At 57.1% G+C, this 25,358-nt stretch overlaps 1 protein-coding gene across 16 annotated transcripts in view; it reads right to left on the minus strand.

The window, feature by feature from the left end:
• ANKFN1L (ankyrin repeat and fibronectin type-III domain-containing 1-like) overlaps positions 1-25,358 on the minus strand; it is a 134,202-nt gene that overhangs the window by 36,894 nt on the left and 71,950 nt on the right. For 11 of the 16 annotated variants that reach the window (XM_025155149.3, XM_015294759.4, XM_046900777.1 and 8 more), the window contains one exon: positions 6,742-6,782. In XM_025155149.3, coding sequence (XP_025010917.2) covers positions 6,742-6,782 — 41 coding nt within the window. The other 5 variants (XM_015294767.3, XM_015294766.3, XM_015294769.3 and 2 more) reach the window with 4 other exon arrangements.

Genomic DNA, 25,358 nt, shown 5'->3' on the forward strand with positions numbered 1-25,358 from the left:
CCTCCTGCATACCCACAGTGAAATAGCCCTTTTCCATTGAGCAATGCACCTGTAACTCACACACGGAGCTCCTCAGAGTCAACCTGCCAGTGATGGCCACAGCTCGACTCCATCAGGTTTTCAGTTAGGTCAAAATATCACTGCCCAGTGACCCTTCAGAGATTATTACAGGCTCACCCTCTCCCCAGCAGCCCTTTCTGGATGTGGCAGAGGTATGTCCTGGGCTGGCAGCCAGGCTCCATGTGCAGTCTGGGCAGAGATGGAGCACTCACGGGGTGGGATCCGTGTCCCCAAGAGCTGCTCAGCAATGCTGGAGGTACTGCTGCCCTACACAGTGCCCCAGACCTGCAGGGACAGTCAAGCTGTTGCGCCCTCCCCTCTCCGCCCCACGTCGCAGGCAGTCAGCGTGCTGCTCTGATTCCTGCCTTTGCTAACGGCCAAAACCTGAGGGCAAGCTTAGAGTGTCAGATCTCCCCTTTGCTGCTGTTAGGGTGCAGCAAAACCAACGTACTTCCCTCCTTTCATGTCCTCAGACACACCGGTCCCAGAGCAAATTAGCACTATCTCCACATCTGTGCAGCACAGCCAGGTAAATAGCACATCCCGCTCGATGGTCCCTCATTTTCCCACAGCAAATGGCCCCACCAGAAGCACTGCATAAGGACAGAAACCCGGGGGCTCACTGCTTTCAAGGCCAATGCTATCATTTCCACCAGCACGGGCAGCTTTTGCCTTTGCAGCAGCAAACTGCTGTGCTACAGCACATGGCCCGGTGGTGACGCAGGGCGGTGAGGCTGAGTAAGGAGAGTGAGGCACTGGAAATCTTCACTCATGGGCAGAGATTTCACGCAGTTGACACCACTGAAACCTGCTGCAATGATTCCCATGGTCAGGAGATTGAAGCCTCTGCGCAGCAGGGGTGAGCAGCACCACAGCACGTGCATCTCCAAGCATTCCTGGGGCCAACTCCTCATCGTGCAAGGCTGGAGTCAGGCACACACAAGGCTGCTTGCAATCCTTGCAGACCAACAAGGGGTGGTGGCAGCCGGCTGGGCATGCATGGGGCTGCAGAATGGCTGTTCTTATGCCTGGGAGGTGGGATAAACCCACTGCAAGGAAAGGCTTTGAAAAAGTCGGGGGGAAAATATAGAGTTCCTTATGGTGAGTTTGTCGAATGTCTGCAAAGTCCAGTTTCACATGGTAGGAAAATGAGCAACTGGCTTAAAGCCCTGTTTGCCAAATGAGGGCTCAGAGTGGAAATGGAACACACAACAAAGAGAGGCCAATGGAAATGAAGAGCTACAATGTGCAGACACTTGATTAGGAAAATGCACAGCTGGGACAGGCAGAAGGGCACAGCTACCACTGGGTCTCAGTGTGCCTTGGGCAGCGCTCAGGCTGTGGGGCCGGGGGGCAGAGAGCCCCACTGCGCTGTGCAGAGCCTGGGGGAGGGGGACCCAGTTGGCTGCGGAGCGGCCAGGGCTGAGACCCGGAGCCTGGGCTCATCTGGAGTGAAATTAAGGAATGATTAAAGGACGCAGGCTGTAATTAAAACCCGCCAGCAGGTCTTCGTGGGAAAGAGATCTTGTCAAATGAACCTGATTTTGCTCTTTAGTGAATGCAGGCTGAGTTGTAAAAGCACTGCATGCACACGCAGCCTGTGCAGTCGGAGCGCTCAGTGCTTCGTGACGCTCTGGTTTTAAAAGATAGTACTACATGGTGCCAACGAAGCACACTGAATAGGCTGGGAGCTGGCTGGCAGATCCCAAACAGAGCAGGGAACTGCAGAGAGGTGTTCTCAGCGAGCTCCAGGGGAGCGTGCTTGGGGTGATGGGGGAGAAAACAGAATCCTCGCTCCGAAAATGAGTGGATGACAGAAAGATGGGTGCAACAGTAAACACTGAGGGGCAAAGAGAGAAATGTGGGATGCCTGATGGTGCTGAGTTGAGCGTGCTGAGGCTGCCCAGCACCGTGGAATGGATCCCAGCCACGTTCAGGGGCAGAGATTTGTCCCAGCGAGGGAGGGGCTCCGGGGGTCACCACGGGTGAACAGCCCTGCACAAGGCCCTAATGTGGTGCTGCGGCAAAAAGGGCTGATGTCGTTCTTGTGGGAGAGGGGAGGTACCTACGTGTGCTGCTGAGGGTGGCAGGGGAGCCCTCCTGCCATCAGGATGCTGTGCTTAAAGTGGGACACTGAAACCAGAGGGGCTGCAGGGGGACGGGCCACAAAATGGATCCAAGGGCTGGGAAAATGTCCTGCCTCTAAAAGCTCGAGCTGCATTCACTTTATTGACAGAAATCCTGCTCCTGTTGCCCCAGAGCAGAGCATGGGTCAGGGAGAAAGCAGCACGTGCCCCACTCCATGCAGAGGGGCAGAGCCAGCGGGCTGGCACAGGGATGGGGCCTCACCGGGCCCCTCGGAGCAGCTGGGAGGAAGGGATGCTGCTCAGAGAGCATCCACAGCCCGTGCAGTGCAGTGTGACAGCCCCATTCCACCAAACCCACAAAGCCAACCCCTCTGCGCCTGCCTCCTCAGCCATGATTAATGGCAGGTGTGGTGGATGTGGGAGGGCTGCAGTGGGTGCAGGGGGCTCCCAGCTGGTCCCAGCACGGCCCAGTGAGCCCTACTGCTGCCCTCAGGGCATGGGTCCCCCTGTGTGCCCTCGGACACGGCTTGGGACCCCCAACACATTGGAGTCCCCATGGGTCGGGACCCAGGGCTGACAAGGTGTGCCACCCCTAGGTGAGGACAAAAGGAGCTCCTGGTGCGGCAGGGGCCAAGCAGGTTTAATTGCATTGGAAGTGAAATTATGAAGGGAAAAAAAACGGCTTTGGTTTAAAGAAAGGGGCTGGGGGGATAGGAGAAAAAAGCCCTTCAAGTTTCTATGACAACCGGCACAGCAAGAGCCTGCATCGAAAGCTCACTTAACACATTGAAAGCTGTACAGAAATAACTGAAACTCAAACTTTGTTCTGCCAGAGCTGGCAGCAGCACAGAGCCAGCACGGAGCACTGCTCCTCCTGCCCTGTGGGCTGGAGCTGGGCAGCTCCTTGTCCCCTGGGCTGGGGCATTTGGGAGCAGGTTCTCATCCCTGGTCCCAGGCCAGGTACCACTGATGCTGGTGCCACCCGGGCACAGTGAGAGAAGGGGCCTCTGCCCTTGGACCTGGGGTACAGAACCCCTCCATGGCCGTCCCGCTGCACCATCCTCTCCTCTGCAGCACCATCTTTGCTCTCTGCAGGCACCCAAGGCAATCTCCTGCCATTCACACCCACTCCTGCTAGCCTTCCTCTTCCATCAGCTCCAGTCTTTCTCTGCTCTCCATCCCCAGAGTGACACTTGTTGAACCACAGTGTTTCTCAGAAGCACCTTGGAAGGATTCCCCTCCTTTCCCAGCACTTGGAGAGGCTCAAAGCTCTCCACCTGCCCATAACATAGGCTCTGTATCCACTGTCCAAACCCCCAGGGAAAATATATTTTTCATGTTCCAGTGGCTCAGCCCCGCCTCTAGGATACCCTGCCCAGCAGTGGAATCTTCTCTGCTTTATTACACTGCATGAGGAGGAGTGAACTCCTTGGCTCTAAAGCCAGGGTTAGGGCTCTGCCGCCCCTCAGCTGCCAGCCATGCCCTCAGAGCCCTTCCTAAGGCTGGGCGATGCATCCTCCAGCTCAGTGAAGGCAGGCTGGGGCAATTTCTTGCAGTGCTGAGAACCTCGTGGCTTCACGGATGGGCTGGGCATTGCCTCCCCTATCCCCTTGCAGCATCTGCACCACCCCTCACCTCTCCCTTCCCCCCGGGGCATCCTCCTCTCACTGCCTGGCAGCACTTGGCAGCACGGCTGCTCCTTGCAGCATCCCAGCTGAGCAGCTCTCTGGCTCTCGGGCACTGCAAGGAAGTCTAACCCAGCACACAGGTACGCTGCTGCTATTACTGCTGTAATGACAACGCCTGAGTTAAGGAGGCAGTGAAATGAACACCCTGCTTAGGAACACATCTAGATTATCACGACGGCTTTTAACGCTTCCAAGGTGTAAATACGGGTTTCCAGATCCCTAAAGATGCCAAGGAGTTACAAGGTAATGACTCAGCGATGAAACATTCACTTTCATCCCCGTGCTGGCAGAGAGGTCTCAGTGTAAGACATCCACCTTAAGAGCAGGGTGATAACAAATTAGCCGCAGACACTCTCGGCTTAATGAATACTGCAAGACAAAACAAACACGGGATGCTGCAGTTACATAAGGAGGTTTCAGAGGTGTGTTTACACCTCCGGGGCTTCGCACGGAAGGTGGGAGGCAGCCTTGAATGTGGAACGGGGACAGAGCCCCGAGGAGCACCCACAGGAGGGCGGCGGGAGCTCCACGGGCACAGAGGGCTGAGCACGGCCACATGTGCACGCAGGGCTGAGGGCAGTGTCAGTGCTGACACCTGAGTGCCTGCAAACCCCAGCTGCTCCCAGCGAAGCGGCTCCTGGCAGCTGAGCATTGCTCTCAGCAGAGGAGGGCGGTGAGCAGCAGCAGCTCCTGCAGCAAATCAGCGCCGCTTTAATTAAATATTTCGGTCCGCTCTCGCATGGGGCTTTATGACCATTATTACAACCAACATTTCTCCCTCGGTCTGAAGAAACCAGTCCACGCCTGACACTGAAGAGCAAACGCCTCCAGGAAGCAGTAGCTTTCCCCAGCCCCAGTGGGGCTCCCACAGCCAGCCCAGCACTCACCCGCAGTGCTCCGCACGCTGAGCCTGTTCTGTTCTGCTGCTACGGTCCCATGCTCTGCTCCACAGCACGGACAGAGGGCCTCTATCAGAAACACGGAAGGGGCTGTGGATGTCCTGGCACACACCCAACGTCACAGCCCGCTCAGCAGCTCTCTGTGCCAAGGGATGCGGTGGCTTTGGGGCTTTGGGGCAGAGAGGGTGGGAGCTGCCTCCCCAAACGGGATCGGGTGGGATTTGGTCAGGATGTGTCCCGCACACTGTGACCCCCCGCAGCCCGTTGGGAAGAGCAGTGTGAAGGTGTTGGTGCTGCTCTCGTGGGATGCAGCGTGGTGCCGGCACAGCCAACACAGGTGGTCAGACTCCTTCTGGTGCTGGCTCAGTGCTGGCCTCATGGCCACAGCTCCTCTCTTGGCAATGTCAGCACTGGCAGCTCTCTGTGTGCTGCTCCCCCCGAGGTGATCTCTACCTCCTTCAGTTCTCAGGTGATGTAATAGTTTAAGGGTAAGCCTTCCCGATCCAAGCAGCGTTCCTGCACGTAATGCAGAACAGGGAATGCTGCCTCCTGCACACAAAAGGATTCACCGCTCCTGAGGCGGGCCGGGAGCTGGAATGGCCATCACCACCCTCAGCAACCCCTGGACACCAGAGCTGCTCTGGCCTCTGTTGAGCAGGGTGGTCAAAAGCACACGCTGCACAAGCACACAGCAGCACTGCAGTGAGCAGCACAGAAGTGTCAGACCACGGTCAGCAGAGGTCACAAACACGTCTCTAAAATCCTTTGCCAAACGTGTGTCGATTTTGTTGTTGCATCCACGGCGACCCCCTTGGATGCCCCCGTGGTCTCCCTGAAGGCTCGGTGGGATGCAGCAGCCTTGGAAATGGCTCTGGCTGGGTTTTCAGCAGGCTCTTGCTGCCAGTGGTGCTGGGAAGCTGGTAGCCAGCCCTGCCTTCAGGTGAATGGACAGGGCAGCTCTGAATCAGGCCTTTCAGCTGGGAACCGTGAGACTCAACGCTGGGTTGTCAAAAGCCTCCGGTGGCATAAGGAGGAAGGAGCACATAGCAAACCCCAGACATGTGCACCAGCACTGGCACTGCACATCCCAGCAGCTCTGTAAGGGTTTGAGAACACTCTGCCATCCCAGGCACCGAGGTGTGCCTCTGTGATGTTAAGCATAAACGGGACAAGGAAGCAGAGGAGGACGCTGCCTCGTGCTCCCTGTGGGCTCAGCGCTGCTGGGAGCAGCGCTGCAGGAACAGATTGGAATGCAGCAAGGAAAGAAATACACCAAATTATGGAGGAGAAAAGATGGTCTCAACACAGCCCCTTCTGCATCTTCCAGAAAACCCCTCCCAGTGACAGTCCTGCATGGCAGAGCACTATTCCACAGTTTCAGAAACACCAATGCTATCTTTTTTCCAGTACAAAAAAGATGACAACAGAAGGATGTTCCGCTTCTCCCAAACAGAGCAGGAGCAGCGCAGGGTCCTACCAGCAAACACGCTCAGCAGCACAACACACAGCTGCTCGGTGCTCAGGGCCAGCACTGAAGCCCTCACCATCGGTTTTAATAGAGTTTGCCCCCATGCAGCTCATCATGCTGCCACACATCCCTCCAGCAAAGAGGCCGCCTTCCTGCCTGGAGGGTGCCGTGCTGCAGCGAGGCTCTGGGAATGCAGGGTGCAGCAACAGCACTGCCCGAGAGTGTGAGCCCTGCTGTGCACACTCAGAGCAGGAGAGTGGAGATGGGAGAGGTCGCTCCCAGCCCCAGCCCCACTGCACAGCCCCATGGGGTCCCAGTCCTGGCCGTGTGCTGTCAGCTCCTCCTGATCTGATTTAACGATCTGCATATGCCCCGAAGCCAAGGTGACTGACAGCCCTTCACTCTCATCCTTGCTCATGTAATTGCTGCAGCTATTCCTGTACACCGAGATGTCTAATCTTAGCAAGCCAGAGCTGCCTGACGATACGGACCAACCGGGAATTTCCACGCAATTACTCACCAACACCACTGGCACTTACTTGGACTGGTAGAAGTCCTTCTTGTCTGCTGACCCCAGGCTCTGCAAGACAGAAGACAAAACAGTTATGTTCCTTTAACCCATGGCCGAGCAGCGCCACTGATGAAGATGTGTGAGCAGGAAGGGCTGCGCCTGGGCTGTGTGTGTGGCTGGGCAGGCTGGGGGCACTCTGGGCTGTCAGCTCAGGACCTGCAGCCCCTAACACAGCGTGGGCACAGCCCGCACTCACCAGGGCTGTGCTGAGAAAGGCTCATGGCAGCAGCATGAGGATGCACTGGGTCTGAGCCCGGCACATCCACATCTATCACCGCTCGCAGCAGCGTGGCACCATGCATCAGGGCACACTGGAAGCAAGACAGGGCGTGGGGTCAGCAGAGAGACCCACAGGTATGGGGACAGGTCCACGACATTCTTCTGTCCAGAAAAACCCCAACAACGTGCAAAATGAGGACAGACCGATGCTCATGAGTTACCACGCACCCGCACCTGCACAAATGCCACTACTGCCACCAGCACGTGCTATTGGAAGCCCAGTGCCATCCCAGCCCTGAGGGATGAGGGGGATGGGATGGGCACAGGAAGGCCCCCACCAGCGGGGGGATGCAGTGGGTGCAGCGTGACACTCATGGTGTGACAGACAGACAGACGGATGGGTTGATGGGTGTGAGGACAGACAGACAGGTGTTTGCACAGACAGACAGACACACAGACAGACCCACCAGGCCAGGGCAGCAGCACAGCCACCGCACCTCCTCCTGCTCCCAGGGACAGCCCTGCCCTCGCGGCCCACCAGCGCGGGGTCCCGGGCAGCGGCAGCGGGTGGCCGTGCCACCGTCCTCTCCCTGTCCCCGTCACCACGGGCGTATGCCGGCTGCAAGGAGGCACGCCGGGCCCGGCAGCTGTTGTAGTTTTGCTCCGTGGTTGCCAGGCAATCGTGAAGGCGAGCGCCGAAGCGGCAGCGGGGCCGAATGCTAATGGGGACTGGGAGCGCTCCCTGCCCAGCCCCGAGGAGGGCTCCGGGCGCTCAGCACGCGGGGCAGCGCTGTCCCGCAGCGTCCCTGGACGGGTGTCCGTGCTCCGGCACATCTCTGGGGGCACCCACCCGCTCCCGGCCCCGAGGCTGTAGCCAAACCTACGACCCTGGGAGTGTGGAGCCGGGGCTGCGCTGCCCTCACGGCGTCCTACAGACCGGGCTGTGCCCGAGCCCTGGGCTGGGCTGAGCTCAGGGGGCACAGTGGAGCCCCGCAGGACGGGATGATGGGACACGAACGGGGCAGGAACCACGCAGGGCAATGTGATGGGAGCTGTGCAGCAGCTGACAGCTGCACCTCACACCAAGCAGCTCCCCACGATGAGGTGGCTTTCACTGAGGTCTCTTCTATACATTGCAATGCTCCTCCTCATTTTGCCTTCCTCCCGCCTCCCACATGCAGAGGCCCCTCTGCAAACTGCGTCTTCCTTAAGGAAACATCCTTGGACCATCCCCAACCAACACGTCTCACTCTCGCTCCATTCCATCACCAAAGCACACAAACTCATCGATGCTGTGGCAAAAGCGAGTCCCCATCCCGGGAACACCACCCGTACATCGGGCACAGCCCTCCCACTGGGTATGTCACTGCTTCCTTAAACTCAACACCTAAACCCCAGGGTGATGGATCCCAAACTATGGCTACAACGCAGTTCCCAAGCCATGCAAAATTCAGTTTCATCCGCTACCCGTGCCAGCGAGGGTCATGCAGAACTGGTGGCAGCAACACCGCCTGCTGCACAGGGAATCTGCACCCACAGCCAGAGCCTGGCACCAGCAGAGCCCTGCAGGATGGCTACCACTGTCCCAAGGCAGCTCAGAGCCTGGGGTGGCCCAGCACAAAGTTGGCACGGGCAAAGCTGGCATCAAGAGTCCCACAGCTGGCACTGAGATCCCCACAGCTGGCACTGAGAGTCCCATGGCTGGCATTGAGTGCCCCGCAGCTGGCAGCAGCAGCCCCAGAGGGCGAGGAAGGGGTTAATGCAAACACGTTGAGCAGCTGGTTTTTAGGAGTCATGGAAAACTCAGGGGGTATTAGATAGCTGGAATAGAACGGCGAGGCACTAGCTTTGGAGAGAGGAAAAACAAAACAAGAAAGCGGGGAGCTCTGTAATGATGGCTAGCCAAAACATCTCATTTGGAGCCTTATTAAGAAAATAGCAGTCGAGGAGGGACAGCAGAATTCCAGCACCATGTCCAAGGAGTCGGGCCTGGAGCAGGGCCAGCAGCCGAGGCTCAGCTCCTGGCTGCCCTGCACCCTGCTGGCTGACCTCCGCCCGCCCCGTGCCTCCCCGCGGCCCCACACAGCCCTCCTCACCCTCTTCCCAGAAGAGAGAGGGTCCGTGCACAGCACACAGCCAAAACTCCCCCTGCATTTCATTTCTTTCTCCTCAGCACGCACAGGGGGTGAGGATGTGCTCTTGGTATCCCATCTATGTGGGATGTAATTGGAAGCCCTTTGGTGAGGAGCAGCATCACCCCGGGGCGGTGACAACCCCAGTGCCTCTGCTCCAACAGCTCCGGCCCCGCTGTACTAACAGCCCCAGCTCCTTTTTACCAATGGCCCCAGTCCCACTGCATCACCAGCACCCGCACCTCTGCACCAACGGCCCTGGCCCCGCTGCAGAACATGGGGTGATCTCAGCTGAGGGCGACAGGTGGGGACAACTGTGGACAAGTGGCTGAGGGAAGCACCGCTGGGTGGATGGACTGCTGCAATGAAGCACAGTGGGATGAAGCAGGATGGGAACACAAAGCCTGAATCTTCAGAGAAACGTGCTGGCACTCAGCAGAGCTGAAGCCATCTCCAGAGAGGGGAGAGGATCAGCATTTCTGGGGGCTGTGAGGACACCAACCAGATGGGCCACGCAGAGCTGCTGGTGTGCAGGGGGCTGGGATGAGCTCTGCTTCCCCCACCTGTGCCGGGGGACTGAGAGAGGCAGAGAGTTCCCGAAGCAGAGCCGAAGATGGCCTGGCAGATATTCCTCTGCAATCTGGGTGGAAAGATCAATCTCTCCTGAATTGATATGGCCTATGGAAGTTTTTATCTCTGCAGTTATACAACACAACGTTGAACGCCTGCCGTCTCACACGCATTGAGACTGGGATCTGCTGGCTGCCAGGAGAGCCGAGTGCTGGCAGCTCAGGCACATCGATGCCAAGAGGGGGGCTCTGGGAGCTGCAGATCCACAGGCAAAACAAACCCAGAGCTACAGAGGGCTCTGCTGATTCCACGGGGAGAGCCTGGTGGTGGGGGGCATAGGGAGGTGCAAGCATCCCCGTGCTCAGCGCATACCCCACACCGCAGTGTGAGTCACGTTCCACGGGGCCGCCGTGCTGCTGCTGCTTGCTCATTTCATTGATGACTCAGGGCTTAGGAAGCACGTTTGAAATCCCTTAATGAAATAATGGAGAGAGTCATTTTTATCGGCATGTATTTTTAAAACAAATCCTTGAGTGAGGTTTGTGCTCAGCTCTGCCGTTCCGCTCCAGAGGTGGAGGTGAGCAGCTCTTGGACAGAGCCCGAGGCACTGGTGGGGCAGGAGCAGCCCCTGCACATGGCACATCCCAATGGAGGTGGTGGTTGGGAGTGAGGACTCTGCCTGGCTGAGATGGGAGGGATGAATAGCAGCATGGTTGGGTTGGAAGGGCCCTCCCAGCCCCCAGCCCTGCCATGGGCTGTACCCCTCCAGCTCAGCTGCCCAGGGCCCATCCACCACCACGGGCACCTCCAGGGATGGGCACCCACAGCTCTGGGCAGCAGCGCAGCGCCTCACCGCCCTTTAGGTGAAGGATTTCCTCCTCACATTTCACCTAAATCTCCCCCCCGTTTTTGGACTGCTGGCCAATGTGACTAAGAAAGTGCTGTCCCAAGCACGGCCGAGGCCATTACCAGCAGGACCCTCTTCCTTTCCCTCTGCCAGCATCGCAGAGTTGGGCTGCTGCTGCTGCTGCCGCCCTTGCTCTGAGAAGAGCACCGCTCCACACGATGCTCAGAGCCCGCCTCAAAGTGCAGCACCACCAGAAGCACCGAGAGGGAAAGAGGTGCCCGATGACAGAGCTCATCAAACATGAGACCACTGTAAGGGACAGCGCTGAGCTCTGAAGTTGAGCTGCACTGGGAAACAACAGCCACGGGGCTGGGAACCAGGCTGCACGGAGGGCCGAGGCAGTTCTGCACGATCCATTTATTCCCACCGACACACATCAATCCCGCTGCACTTTTTACTCCCTGAAATGGTGCCAAGCATGATCTGAGCTCATCCTTTTTCTGGGCAGTGTCCCTGGGAGAACCACGTTATGAGCGGGGCTGAAGAAGCCTCATGCAATTGTTTAGAAACGACACCAAAACGATCCCCAAAGACAAGCAGCTGCTCGCAGGTGGCAGCTTTCTCAGTCATCCCAATAAAATCAGGCTCAGCGCTCCCAGAATAACCAATGCCCACACAAACAAAAGGAGAGACAAAAACGGAGGGAGGTTATTTTTTTCCACGCTGGAAGAACACTCCACAAAACAAACTCGTGGGCTAATGCTGATCGAAGCCCACCCCCCATACCCACACCCAGCGTGGCACCCCAGAGCCTGGGCCGAGGTGATGGCAGAGCTGGGGTTGTGCTGTGCAGCCTCACACAGCACTGCGTGCAATGGGGAGCCCGGCATGCAGGTGCCGGTGGAGCCCATGTTCCTCTCTGCCCCGATGGGGATGGGGGGCAGCTGCTCAGCCCCTGGTGCCCAGCCTGACACACACGGCACGTGGCAGCTCCTCCCTGCTGCTCCCCTCTGCTGGCTGCAGCTGCTGGGACACGATGGCACCTGGGTCACAAAAAACCAGGTGATGTAAGGGTGGAGCACAGCCCTGCTGCAAAGGACTGGGGGTACTGGTGGGTGGCAGCTGGGCAGGAGCCAGCACTGTGCCCCGGTAGCCCGAAAGCCAATGGATCCTGTGTGCATCAAAGCAGCGTGGCCAGCAGGGCAAGGGAGGGGATCTGCCCCTCTGCTCTGAGCTGTGAGGCCTCACCTGGAGCACTGCGTCCAGATATGGAGTCCTCAGTACAGGAGAGACGCAGGCTTGTTGGAATGAATCCAGAGGAGGGCCACAGAAATGTTCCAAGGGATGGAACACCTCTCCTATGGGACAGGCTGAGAGCTGGAGCTGTGCAGATGGAGAAGAGAAGGCTGTCCCAAACCATCACTGCTGCATATGACCTTGTGAGCCCGTGGGAAATCCCCCCCAGGTGCCACACACTTCTCCAGCATCATCCCTCCCCCAGCAGCCCTGCAGGAAGGGGTGCATGGTTCCCCACGGGCCCCCCGTGCCACACTGCACTGCCCCACGCGCGGCCCCGCACCGCGCTGCCCGACCACCACTAAGTGCTGAGGCACCAAAGCCCATCAGGGAAGCGCGAGACACACTGCAGGATAATTCGAGAGCATTTTAAAAAGCCCGGAGGGGGAAAAAGCTTTTTGGAACGTGTTCTCAATCTCATTAATTGGGAAGACAGCCTTGGAGGGGAAAAAAAAAAAAAGATTATATTCCTCCCCAAATCATTATCCACTCTGAAGAGTGTATCATATGAAAACAGTTATATAAAAGAATAAATTATATTTGGAATGGCAGGAACCCCAGAATAAAGCTAAGAACTCCGATGTTCCCATATAAAGATAGGAGACAGTTATCTGTTCCAAATTTTGGAGTTTTCTGCTGTGCCAATTCAAATTCACTACATACCAGCATGGCCATATAAAGGGGACTCCACCCATGTAATCTTGGAACGAGCTGTAATCCCCCAAACTATCAATTTAATGTATGGGGATACAGTATGAGACAAGAATGTACTGACAGGGAGCGCAATCCATTAGCTCCGTGGCAGAAGGCACCAGAACGTGTGCGCAGGAACAGCTATTTAAAGCCACATTTGCATTTAAAGACCGGATCTGAAATTAAGATTTCTGCACGCAGACAGCATCGATCCTGCCAGTGAAAAGGCCATCTCTGAATCCAATGTGAGTTTTGTTTTTCCTTTTCTTTTCTCCTGTTTGCTCGGCGTCACGTTTCTTGGCCGGCGCTGGGAAGAAAGCGGCTCGGGGTCGGGAGTTTCCCATCTCGCCGTGCCTGTGTGCAGCCTCCCTGCCCGTCCCACTTGGGCTGCCCCGTGCCAGCACGGTGGGGATCACAGCTCCAGAGCTGCTGTTCTGGGCTGCTGGGGCTCTGGGTGCCCTCTGTGACGCTGATGCAGCCACATGGGGCACACACAGCTGCAGGGACGCAGCGTGCACGGACAGCTCTGCACCCCGCTGCCCCTCACCCCGTGCGTACACACTGTGGTACATCCCAGAGGGGCAGAACACCCAATCTTCCTGTGTTTCTGCAGGTGCAGTGTGGCTGCAATGAGCCCCATCCTGCACCGAGCCCATCCCCCCAGCCCACACAGGACCCTGCTCCTTGCTCCACCACTGCCTGCCTGATGGTGTGCTCCTGCAAGAGCTGCGCTGCAGTGCAGGGCACGGCAAGCAGCAGCACAGGATGGCACACAGCGCCCACAGGGAGACTCCCCGGCCCGGGGATGGAGGCACGGACAGGCCAGGTCAGCTAAGTGTTTCCATTCAAGCCAGACAGTGACTAATAGCTCCATTAATTTGTTACTCAGTTAAAATTTTCAGACCCACAACAGGCAAACGGTTGCTCCAAGCGAAGAACTCCTGCAAGACGCATTCCTTCCTGCTGTCCCAGGAATACCCGGGGATCCATCACTGCAGGACAGAGCTGACAGCTCTTTCATCCATCACAAAGAACAATACAGTAACCTTTCCTTTATCCCTTTTCCTCCTCAAATGCCATTTACTGACGGCGAGAGCTCGCGTCACGCTCCCGCAGCACTGCAGGAGGTGGGGGCTGAGAGAGCTCCTCGTGCTGCCACTGCTGCACATCAAACAAACGAGAAAACAAACATTTGTTTTATTGGCGTTAGGGCTGTCAGCACAGGGAAGGTCCGCAGAGCATCCACCTTCCACCCCTTCTGCATCCAACGTCACTGCACGCAGCAGCTGCACCCGGCAGGGCTTGGAGGCCCCTCTGAGCTCCCCGGAGGTGCGGCACACGGAGCTCAGCTCAGGCACCGGCGCTGGGATCGGTGCTGTTATGGGATTCATGGCCGTGGCCTTTTTATGTGTGCCTTCAGAAGACACGTGCCAAGAGCCTGCAGCACACACCAGCACATCCCAGCTGTACACGGGGAGCCTGGCGTTCCCCCGCTGCCTGCCTCCATGCCTGGGGCACGGCAGGGCCCTGCTCTGTGCTCTGCAGGGTGTTGTTCCCCTCCTTCCCACCTGCTCTAAATGGACCTGCTGCCTCCGAGACTGCACTGAGATTCAGCTGAGAGCCAAGCTTCAGGCAGGCCTCAGGAAGTCAAAATGGAACAAAACACGCATTTGTGACACGATATCACCCCGGTAAATCCTTGTGCAGAACACGGAGGATAAATAAGCAGGTCTTCTCTTACAAAAGCCCGGTGCTTTCTCTTGGCTGGTAAACGTGCAGCCCTGCAAAGCCCTCAGTTCCAGCATCCCCACAGAGCCAGGTGCAATGCCACAGGGCACGGAGCAGAGCTGCAAACCACCCCACAGAACACCGTGCTCCCCAGTCCCTGCTGCTGCAGCGCTCAGCCTGCAGACCACTCGCAGCACATCACCAAACAAGCTCACAGAACCTCCTCAGGGCCATGGGGACGTGAGTGCCCAAAGCCCCAGAGCCACCAGGACCCCTGTGGGTGTCCCCAGAACATCTCTGGGTGGTGAGACACCGACTGCAGCACAGCCCCCACCCCAGCACTGTGTCCTCAGGCTCGCTCCATCCCATGCCCCATAAGGCACACCGGTCCCTCCAAGCGCAGGGCAGCACACAGTGCCCCCACACCACCTGGCAGCCACTCCAGCCCAGCCCATCACCTCCACATTAGGCTTTTCCCAGATGATATCTCGGGGTACCCCAGCTCTGCAAAGTGCACCGCTCACCATCTCTGCTATGCTCTGGTCTTCCCAGGGGCTCCAGCTTCCTCCTCCTCCTCCTCCTCCTCGTCCCCTCCCTGGCTGTGCAGCAGCCGCCCGTTCCGGCTCCATTCCACAGTCTCTCCCCACGATTACAGGGCAGCACAACCACCCCAGGTGAGCTGGCAATCACAGACCTGGAGGCAATTTCCATGGAAAGGTCCCCTCCCAGCTCAGACGTGGGTTTATCTGCCTGGGAGGAGCATCCCACGCCAGGACTCCACAGTGCCTGACCTGTGCCTTGCCATCCCAGGATGCAGCAATGCTCCATAAGTAACAAACTGCTCATTCACTACTTTCCTCCCTCTGTCCCACCGCAGCCCATGAACTCACCTCCTCCCTTGCTGGCCCCATATCCCCAGTCCTGACCAGCAGCACCAGCCCCATGGCACTGGGTCCCTGCAGGGTCCCCAAGCCCCAGCCCCAAGCCATCGATGGGCAGAGCTGCTTCAAGAGAAAAGCACACATCTATCTCCATGTGGAGTTAAAGGGGAAAAGACCTGACTTTGCTGGGAGAAAGAGATGCAATGGGCATTTATCAGTGCTGGGATGAAGATGAGGGTGAGCTCAGACCCCAGAGCCCAGCCCCATGAGCCACCCAGCCCCACACAACCCCAACCCTGTGGGCTCCAGCACAGCAGCCTCCACAGGGCACTGTGGCAGAATTTGTGGCAATAGCACAGAAAAACAAATGTGCCAAGGATTAGATGACCTGGCAAGTCACAAGCATTGCCAAGGATGGAAAACCAGTAGTCTCTGTCTCACCATGGCACCATGTAGTATCCCTGCAGGCATAGCACTACCCACCCTACAGGGGCTGTGATAAGTGCTCATCCAAAGCACCCCAAGAACGGCGCACAGAGCTGCAATGGGTTGTGGGTGTCTGTGCTCTGGAAGCAGAGCAGCTTCCAGGGGAAGTACAGCACCTCGTGCCCGGGCCCTGGGGAAGCCCACCCGCATCCAGGCAGCATTTGGGCTGCTGCGAGGGAAGAAATTAAAGAAATAAATCATATTTTGATCATGCTCAGTAAACACTCATTGGGGAGCCGTGATTCAGCCTTGCATCTGCTCCTCCCCGGCAGGAAGCCGTGCTGCTGGTTACTGTGGTGGCTGCAGGGCATGGGGAGCCCCGGGCTGGCATAAGGACAGGGACAAGGGATGGGAATGGGGACAGAGGGGTGGATGGCACAGCCACACGTTTGCAGTGAGAAGGCTTCGGTGGGGAGGGGGAGAGAGAAGGCAGCTGGGAGGAGAGTGGTTCAATGGGGAGAGGACGCTCCGGGCGGTCTCTGGGGAGCAGGAAGGAGTAAGGAGCTCAGGAAAGGAGAAACAGGAAAAAGAGACGAAAGCGCCGCTGGGTAAGGGATGAAGGAAGGGAAAAATAAAAGGGAAAAAAAAAAACAGTTGAAAAGAAATCCTTGGGGAATTGTGGAATAGAAGAAAGCGCGCAGACACGGCGGGCGCGCCAGAGCCAGAGCCAGAGCACAGGAAGTGCCTAACGAGGCTGGAGACAGAGATACTACCGTGCTGCTGACATCATGCCGCGCCGCAGCCCTGTCCAAAACAGCTCCGAGCTGCAGCGCGGGGCAGGCAGTGTGCTGGGAGATGTGCCGGGAGCTGCCCTTGGCCAGCACAGCCCTGGGGTTGGCAGAGGGGACTGGTGTGGGGCTGGGTGCGTGGAAAGGGGCATTGCCAAAGGTGTTCTCCAATCGATGCACGCGCAGTGAGACCCGAAATCCCCGCTGTGCAAAAAGGCGAATGCTGGATGTTCCCAACAAACAGAGCCAAGGAGTGAGAAACGGCAGAGACAGAGACCCAGAGGGCAGCGGGGCACTGGGGAAGATCTCCGTGCTGGGCAGGCAGTGGTGCCACGCAGCTCCCGGTCCTGCACGGGCTCTGCATCCTGCCGGGGTCTGCATGGGAAGCCCATGCCGAGGGCACCCAGCAGCCGCTCTCCCAGCACCTCCTGCAGGAGATCTGCCCACCACAGGGCTGGGCAGGTGGGAGAAAACCCATCGTGGAGCCTCTGTTGGCCCCGGAGCCGCCCGCACCCCCCGGCTCCTCGCTCCCGAGCCCTGGGGCTGCCTCCCTGCCCGGGGGGGCTGACTCACGCGCTGGGAGAAATTAATAAGCACGCACAGAAGAAGGCTCATCCCTGCAGCAGCAGCATGAATCACGGCTCTGCCTGCCTGTCCAACGCATTGTTCAGCACTGAGTCAGTACTGCCGCGCAGGTTAACAAGGGCAGAAATTAAAAGTGATGGCCTACGAAATGCAACTGCGCTGAGAAATTATAAGGCAGTGCTACTGTAAGAAAGCTAATGGGACTGCCCACAGAGCCCCAGAAAAGACACGCTCTGTACTCCAGCTTCTCAGCAGCTGCCTCTTTGCAGCCAAGCCCCCCCAGTGCCCACAGTGCTCCCCACTGCCCCTCAGCAAGGGACAGCTCTCCATGACCACCACCTCTGCACTGAGTGCCACACATGTGCAGCCCTGGCTGGGGGGAGATCCCTAACTGAGCAATGTGTGTCTCAGTGCTGGGGGGAGATCCCCAGAACAAAAGCTCTTGCCAAGAGAAGCTGCCACTATTTTCCACCCAAAAGAGCTCCTGCAACACAGTGATGCATCACCAATGCAAATAGCAACGACGTTTAGAAAGTACATTGGAACCTCAGCACAGAACAAGAGGCTCCTGCACCAAGAGCCCTGGGTGTTGCTGCAGAATGACTGCTGTGGAGCACCTTGAGTGCTCGAAGCCCTCACCTCCAACAGCCCTCGTGCTTTGCAACCTGGCAGGTACTGAGCGAGTACACCAATATGGGCTGTGCTGCACTCAGAGAAACATGGGAGCAGAACCCAACTTCATGGAGCAGAGAGAAAGAGAGGAAACACCCAGTTTGGGAATGGGGTCAGCTGCTGGGCTGCCCTGGTACGTGAACATGAGCGTACCCTGGAAACATGCGCTGTGCCTTAAGTGATCCCTCCTGATCATATCAGCCACCAATGACTCTCATCCCTCTAAGACAACAGCTGATGGATCAGCTTTGAAGATAGCGTGCAGCAGCAAGTTCTGCAGGTTACATCCTCCGGTACAAGAAAGCGCTTCCCCACGGCAGTGCTTCACCCGCTTCCTTGCAGCTCTGGCTAATGGACATAGCCCAAAAGAAAGACCAAAACATCTCCAAGGACGCTGTGACTCACGGTGCCATCCCACGCTGTGCTGGGATCCCAGGGCAGCTCTCCTTTATCACTGCAGGGCTGGGGGCAACGAACACAACGTGACACACACTGCTCCATCCCACCCAGCAGCCCCAGAAAAAGCTAATCTGAAGGAACCATCAACTGAAAACAGAACAGAATCTGCTCAACAAACCGTCGAGCACCAGAGGACCCATTTTCCCTGACAAGGATCCAATTCAGCTCTAGGAGGACAGTTATTATGTATTAAATGAATGGCAATCGATTATTAAGAGCGCATTCATCGGGACTGGGTAAATGTGTAAGAAGATACCCACCTATTACATAGCTGTGAAACCACACTGAATGCGCTCCTAATGACCAACTGGTATTTACTTAACATTCAATATCCATTGCTAGGGAAGGTCTCTCTAGATTTAATAAGCCTCTGTTATTTTATGTTTAATTAAATACCGTCCACTATTAAAAACATATTTAACTGAGGTCAAAACCAGTAAAAACTGTATCTTATAACACAGCTGCTAAACCTCAAATATCTCCTTAATCATTAATTGGGATTTAGCACGATTGCTGTCCGACTGAGAGCGCGTGGAAGCCAGAAGCTCCAAGATTCAAGGACGAAAGTGCTTTGCTTCTGCAAACAATGCTGCTGGTTGAATAGTTCAGCTAATAGAAACGTAGCAGGGCAGGGGGAGCCTCAGCCCAGCATAACCCAAGTTACAAAAATTCAACATACAGCACATCCACGTGCACAACGCCTGCGCAGCTGAGTGGGGAGCTGGGACACAGTGCCCCACATGCAGGGACCCCATGGCCTGGGACACTCGCAGGACCCATCCAGCTCAGCCCTGTCCCAGTTCTGCTGCAGAAGCTCCAGGGCAGTGGGCTGGGAGCCTCCCAATGGGACACATCCAGTTGGGATTGCCAGTGGTTGGGATTGCCAGCAGCTTGGGATTACCAATGGTTGAGACTGCCAATGGTTGGGATGGCCAATGGTTGGGATGGCCAATGACTTGGGACTGCCAATGGTTGGGATGGCCAGTGGTTGGAATGGCCAATGGCTTTGGATGGCCAATGGCCTGGGACTGCCATCGGGCTGGTTCCATGGTTCATCACCCACAGCAGCTCCTCCAGCAGGAACCAGTGGTGCCGGGAAGGAGCTGGAGATGGATTTGCTACGATGGCCTAAGCCCTGCCCTCTCCACTTCATTCGTCATCGGCGTCACTGGGCACAGGGACAGCTGCGGGGACTGGGGCCTCTCAGCTGGGGGAAGGAAGCTTGAACAGAGAGCAGGGGGAAGTTCAAAGCATGTCAGCGCTTGGGATAAAGCCATTCCACCTCAATGACCTCCTGCAAGAGGATTTGATTCTTGCTGTTTTCATTCTGAAATCCCTTCAAAGCAAAATCTGATACTAGCAAAGAATTAAATAGAGCAGCGCATACCCACACAGATTGCACAAGAAAACAACATTAAAAATAGAAACAGCGAGAACAAAAATGAATGCAGAAGAAAAGTTCAAGAGTGGAAATCCTGAGGGTCCTCTCATTCTGTAGTTCCCTCCTAACCTCAGGTATGTGGTGGCACCGGGGTTAGGCAGCAGGCTGCATGCTGTGATCCTGGGATGAGAGTTAAGAGCCCAGAACTTCAGATCAGCACCCGGCAAACCCAACTGCAAACACGCTGTGAGCTCACAGCACTGCTGTAGGAATTGGACCGTGGTTCGGGGATTTAGTGAGGTGTCTAGAGCAAATGTCAGCCCTGGGCAGCTGGATGGGGCTGAGACAAGCAAAGCTCTGCCTCAAATCATGTGCTAAGAGCGACTCATCATCCTGCCACGAATGTCATTCCAAAGGAATAAGAAGCCACCGCTGGCATCTGACAAGGCATCGTGCTGTGCACCGAGATGAGGCGGCTGCTAATATCCATACTGAGCAGGTACCTCTGGAGGAAAATGTTGAGATAATGAAGTGCTTCTGACACCTTAAGGGATCCTGGGAGTCCCAGCAGCGTTCCCTGAGGGAAGCATCACAAAGCGAGCTGGGCGCTTGCCTCTGTCTCATGGCTGCCAGGCTGGCAGCTGCCTCTCCAGGTGCTCCAGGGACAGGATGGGAATGAGAAGGATCCCGTGGGAGGATGCTGGTGGAATAACCATGTCACCAAAGCCACTCGCCTCCCACATCTCAGCACCAGGAGGAAAGTCCACTTGGTCTTTCTTTACTTGCTTCTCCAAGTACTGATTTATATGTATACATAAATGCACAGAGTGCCTATTTGCTCTTCACAAGAGCCCTCCCATGAACTAGCCATACCACAACAGTAAGCAATCCATGGCAGATACCATCTGCGTTACTTCAAAGCCACGCAACACACTAAGCAAATAGCAGAGGTGTCTGTCTGAGGAATATGGTGATGAAGGACGTCTCCATCTCCAGATCAGCCTTGGGGACCTGCTGTGACACGGAGTGCTGCCCCGAGATGCAGGGCAAGGAATGTAGCACCCAATCTGTCCCGTCTCATTCAGGAAAAGTCAATAGATACGAAGAATCAGGAGCAGCTCCACAGATGCCTCTTTGGTCCAGCAGAGGAAGGAGACACCTACTGCAGACGTGTTCATCCTGCCTGCTTCCCTTATCTCCAGCCAAGGCGCTCTGTTTGTCTTCCAGTGAGTCCATCTCTGTTTGATTGACTCTATGTAAGGATCCAAGAGCCCTGCTGAAGTCAACAAGCCAACGCTGAATGTTGCTATCTGTGAATGACTCCTGCAGGGGATGGGAAACCTCAAGAGCTGCACCTGCACAAGCACAAGGGTTTGCTTGCTTCAGTTCACCTCTTGGTATCCTTGCCACACTATAATTCCCATGAAGGATGACTAAGCAGTACCTCTTCCACCAAAAGAAATAGGGTTGCATGGATGTCTTCAGCTGAGGCTCCAGGCCACATGCCATAAAGGGCTGTGGGGGCACCATGGACGTGTGGGATGAGGAAGCATGGCTGAAGCAGCCCCTCTGCACCTCTGCTCCCATGGCAGCACAACACCAACTCGGCCAAGGCTGAGGGAAAGCCAGCCAAGGCCTTGGGGGTTGGGCAAACAGCAGCAGGGGGGTCACAGCAGAGCCGAACCCCACCCCCATGCCTGTTGCAGCTTTCTTACATCCCTCAAGTCACAGGTTTCACATCTTCCTCCATTAGCTGCCTGCAATGCACTCATCGGCTCCAGTCATCTCTGCAGCCACCGTTCCTCTGATGTCCTATGCTCCTACACCCATAGCAGCCTATGGCACACTGGAGATGCCCATTTCTCTCCGCCCCCCTTGTAGAAAGCCCGGACATGCAGCACAGACACCACTGCACGCCGAGAACTCCATCCTGCCCCAACCACAGCAGCACAGCACGGCTTAATTCATTACAGCCTGCAAACCGCCTTGAGATCCTCCCCTGCTCTGCAACCCCAGGGCTGCTATTTGCTTAACCCCGCCGAGCAGACGGGGCAGGCACCCAAAGCCGCAGCAGCACTGGCTGCTCCAGCCGGCCCCACGGAGCAGCAGCAGATGCATTGGCTGCTGCGGAACAACAACTTCCTTCTTTCTTTTTGCTCGAGTTAGCTGGGGTTTAGGCTGAGATTTCGGTTACGTTTTGCGGCCCGCCTTTCTGGAGACAACTGATGCTGGGTGAGACCGAGATGTCTGAGACCACGGGCAGTTGTGTTTATTTGGGTTCCAATCTTCCAATCACTCATAACCCTGGGAAAATGAAGTTATGTTGCCGGGGTGAAGCTTTTGGTTTGAAAACCGGTTTCAACCTGGGGGTGACGCGATGTCCGCCAGCCCCTGCCCTGCGCCCCCCGCAGCTCCGTGCAGCACGAGTCTGCAGGGACAGCAGCACCATGCAGCCCCCGAGACATCCGGGGAGCACGCACTGAGCCTGCCCTCTGCCAGAACCCGACACCGCGCCGGAATGTAGAAAATTGCAAATGATACTTTAATTCCACAGTCACTCACCGCCAGTAGCTCCGGCCATGGGAAATACTGGGGCAGGCGCATGGCTGGGAGCGCCCGCACGGAGCACAGTCAGCCCCAGCAGGACCCAACGGGCTGCAACTGGCATATATCAACCAGCACCCCTGGCGTGGGCAAGCCGTGCCCACCCAGTGGTCACAGCAAGTGCTTGTGCCCAGGTCCTGTGCCTCTGCTCAGCCACGGCACCTCCAGACCCTGTCCCATCCGAGGGGCAGTGCCTGCGCCCTGCATCTGCTGCTCCCCAGCAACCAGGAACTTGTGGCTTCAGGACTTGTTCCCTGTTCTGCCTGGTGCCTGGCAGAGCTCTGGAGTGATGAAGAGTCAGAACAGAACCAAAGTTAAACACAAGACAATGTGGAAAACTCAGAAAGTCCACGTCCTGCCCACCAGGAGCTCAAGAACTGCTGCGGTTGGATTTATTGTCAGGGTAATTATCAGATACAGGAAGATGTGAACTCCAAACTCCCTGGGGCACCTTGGAGTTGGATTTAATACCACGCAGAGATCAGCCAAAAGTGTTACAAGAGGAGAGGGGGGCAGCACAGTGGGATGAGGGCTGCTCTCACATTTCAGGAACTTCCTGCTCCAGTTTCAGGTCTTCCTTCCTTCCTCTTAGCTGTCCACCTCAAGTCGGTGGTTTTGGAGACCAAGGAATAACACGATTCCCTGCTGTCGCCCTCCAACAGACACAGCTCAGGGTTCCACGGCACCCAAGGGTCAGGGACAGGCGTGCCCAAGTGGGTGCCACATCCCTCGGCTCAGGGCACCTCTCTTGGCTCTGTCTGCACCCTGGGACAGTGCCAAGCATCCTCCTGCCCACCACGGCTGGGAGCAACCAAGCCAGGACCCGGCCCGCACCATCCCATGTGGCAGCAGGGGCAGCAGCAGGTGAGTTGCCATTCACAGAATCATAGAACCATTGGAGGATGACCTGGCACTTCTCCTGCTGGCACAGCCACCACGGCCTCATCATCGTGCCCACACCAGTAAGGTGCTACAGGTGTGGATTAGGTTCCCACAATGGAAAAACTCAACGGTATGTGGCATTAAATCCTTTTCTGCCACTGAGACGGCCCCTGAGCTGAAGTCTCTGCACCACAAACATGGGAGCCCTGAGTTGCCAGGCTCAGCCCCTCACTGAGCAGGGGATAGAGGTTGGGGGTAGGGGATAGAAACTCACAGAGCAGGAAATCTGTCACCAGGCAGCTGTCACCCCGCTGCCACCAACAGGGGCTGTAGGGACCAGCGGGGCCACACGCTGCACCCGCTGCCTCCTTCCCACACCCCATAGCTCTGCTATGGGGCTCCACCTTCAAGCAGATCCATCAAAGCTGAACCGAGGGCACTTTTGGAGATGCACGGCCCAGGGCTGAGCGCAGCAGCGTCACAGTGCCTCCTGTGCCAGACCCAGCTCCATGTGCCACCTGCAGCACGCAGCCCCGACGTGCCCAGGGCAGGATTCCCCCTTCCAGCAGCGCTCCAGCAGCACAGCCCAGGGTTTGCTTTGTGCTCTGCATAGACGGGAGAGTGCAGAGGAGAGATGAGAGGAGCGTCACGCCGTGCGATGGAAGAGGGTAACTCGAGCTGTGGTCTACCCTACATTCCTTGTGGCTCCAGCTCCCCAGCCAAAACAAAACCAACATTTTCCTTTTTTTTTTTCTTTCTTTTTTTTTTCCCCCTTTCCTTGAGGCCAAACAGGAGGAGGGGGCACCCCCGCAGCACTCAGCCCAAGTCCCGCTGGCTGAGACCCAGCTCAGCTCCGCCAGCTCCCACCACTGCTCCCAGCAGCACGCAGCCCAGACCCAGCGTCCCCCTGCAGTGACACCTCCACCCACCCACCACAGTCCTGAGGGTCCCCCCGCTCCCCTACCACCTCCTAACGTCTTTGGTGTGTTTATGGGAAGGCTCCTACTACCCACAGTGCCCACAGGGAGCCATGGGGCAGGGTGCCAGGAGGAGGGCACCGCGCCCCTGATGTTCCATCCTGCACCATCCCATCCCACCTGCCAGCAGGAGCTCGCTCTCCAAACTGCTGCCCACCCCATCCCCAAGCAGTGGATGCACTGGGTTGGCCTTGGCTTGGCCATACGGCAAGACTGGGTGCTAACATCCAGGTGTGAAGCACCAAGACGTCCCCATGTGCTTGTGTGCGTGCATTCAGCATCTGACCCCTCCAGGCTGCCCCACTGCACGGGCTTAGAGCTCACATTTGGGCACACGTTGCCATTCACCTCCCAGCCCCAGCCATGGACCAAGGGGCCCCGATGGGCTCACGGCAGCAAGCTGTAGACAGGGGAAAGAGTTAACGCTTCCCCCAGCTCAGCTCATACGCTGTTATTCAATACATTATTGACGTTGAAAAGTCGTCACGTTACAATCCAGCAGTCCACGAGTATTAAGAGGAAAACAGAGGCATGCAGAGCGAGACACACACCGCGAGCAGTGGGCCCCTCCGCGCTGCGGTTACGTTGCTGCACACAAACTCCTTTCCCAGACTTGGTTTCCTCCCCCACCTCTCCCATTTGGTGCAAAACCCACCCGCTCGCTTAATGCCGCTGTGAATCCCCAAATCCTGCTCACAGGGGGGATTACCCGGGGGGGGAACGGCGGCCGCGGGCTGTTCTCAGGCTCCAGTGGCTCTGATGCTCCGTGGCTGACATCGGTGCTCGGGGCCAAACCCTGCAGGGAGGGCTCCCCTGTGGGACCCCGTGGCCATGCCCGGGGGCTGCGATGGCAGCAGGGCAGGAGGGGAAGGCAGCACCTGCCCAATGTAAGGGCAGGGCCGGGCTGCCGGGGCCGCTGCTTGCCAGCCACCGCGCTCCCCGCGTGTGTTTTATTTCATCCCCTGATGGGTGAAATGTGTCCTTAATTTGTCCTGAAAGAAAAAGAGGGCGAGCTGCATTCTCACATCCAGAACGAAGACAACACGCAAAGCCCTTTAGAAGCCGGCGCCACACATACGACGCGCTCCTTTTTCTAATTAGCGACGCTTTTCCCAGCTAGCAGGGTGGGGGGGCTGCTCACCAGGCCCCACGCCGCTGCCCCTCGCGCCCCTCTGTGCCCAGCCGGGCCCTCCCCACCGATCTGTCCCCAGAGGGCACTTCTGGCTCCTCTCGCACAGCAGAAACAGGGGTTCATCTGGTTTCAATCCGGCCCCTCGCAGTAGCTGTCACCATGGGTTTGCTGGCAGGGTGAAGGATGCCTTTACGCAGCCCTTTGCCAAAGCGGCAACCATTCAAACCTGTGGCTGTGGCAGACTCCCAGTGCCCCGCCGGCACACCTTGGCCACGTGGGGCAGAGCACAGCGATGAGCAGACACCGAGCAATG

The sequence above is a fragment of the Gallus gallus genome, chromosome 14 (genome assembly GCF_016699485.2).
Source record: "Gallus gallus isolate bGalGal1 chromosome 14, bGalGal1.mat.broiler.GRCg7b, whole genome shotgun sequence".
NCBI classification, from domain to species: domain Eukaryota; kingdom Metazoa; phylum Chordata; class Aves; order Galliformes; family Phasianidae; genus Gallus; species Gallus gallus.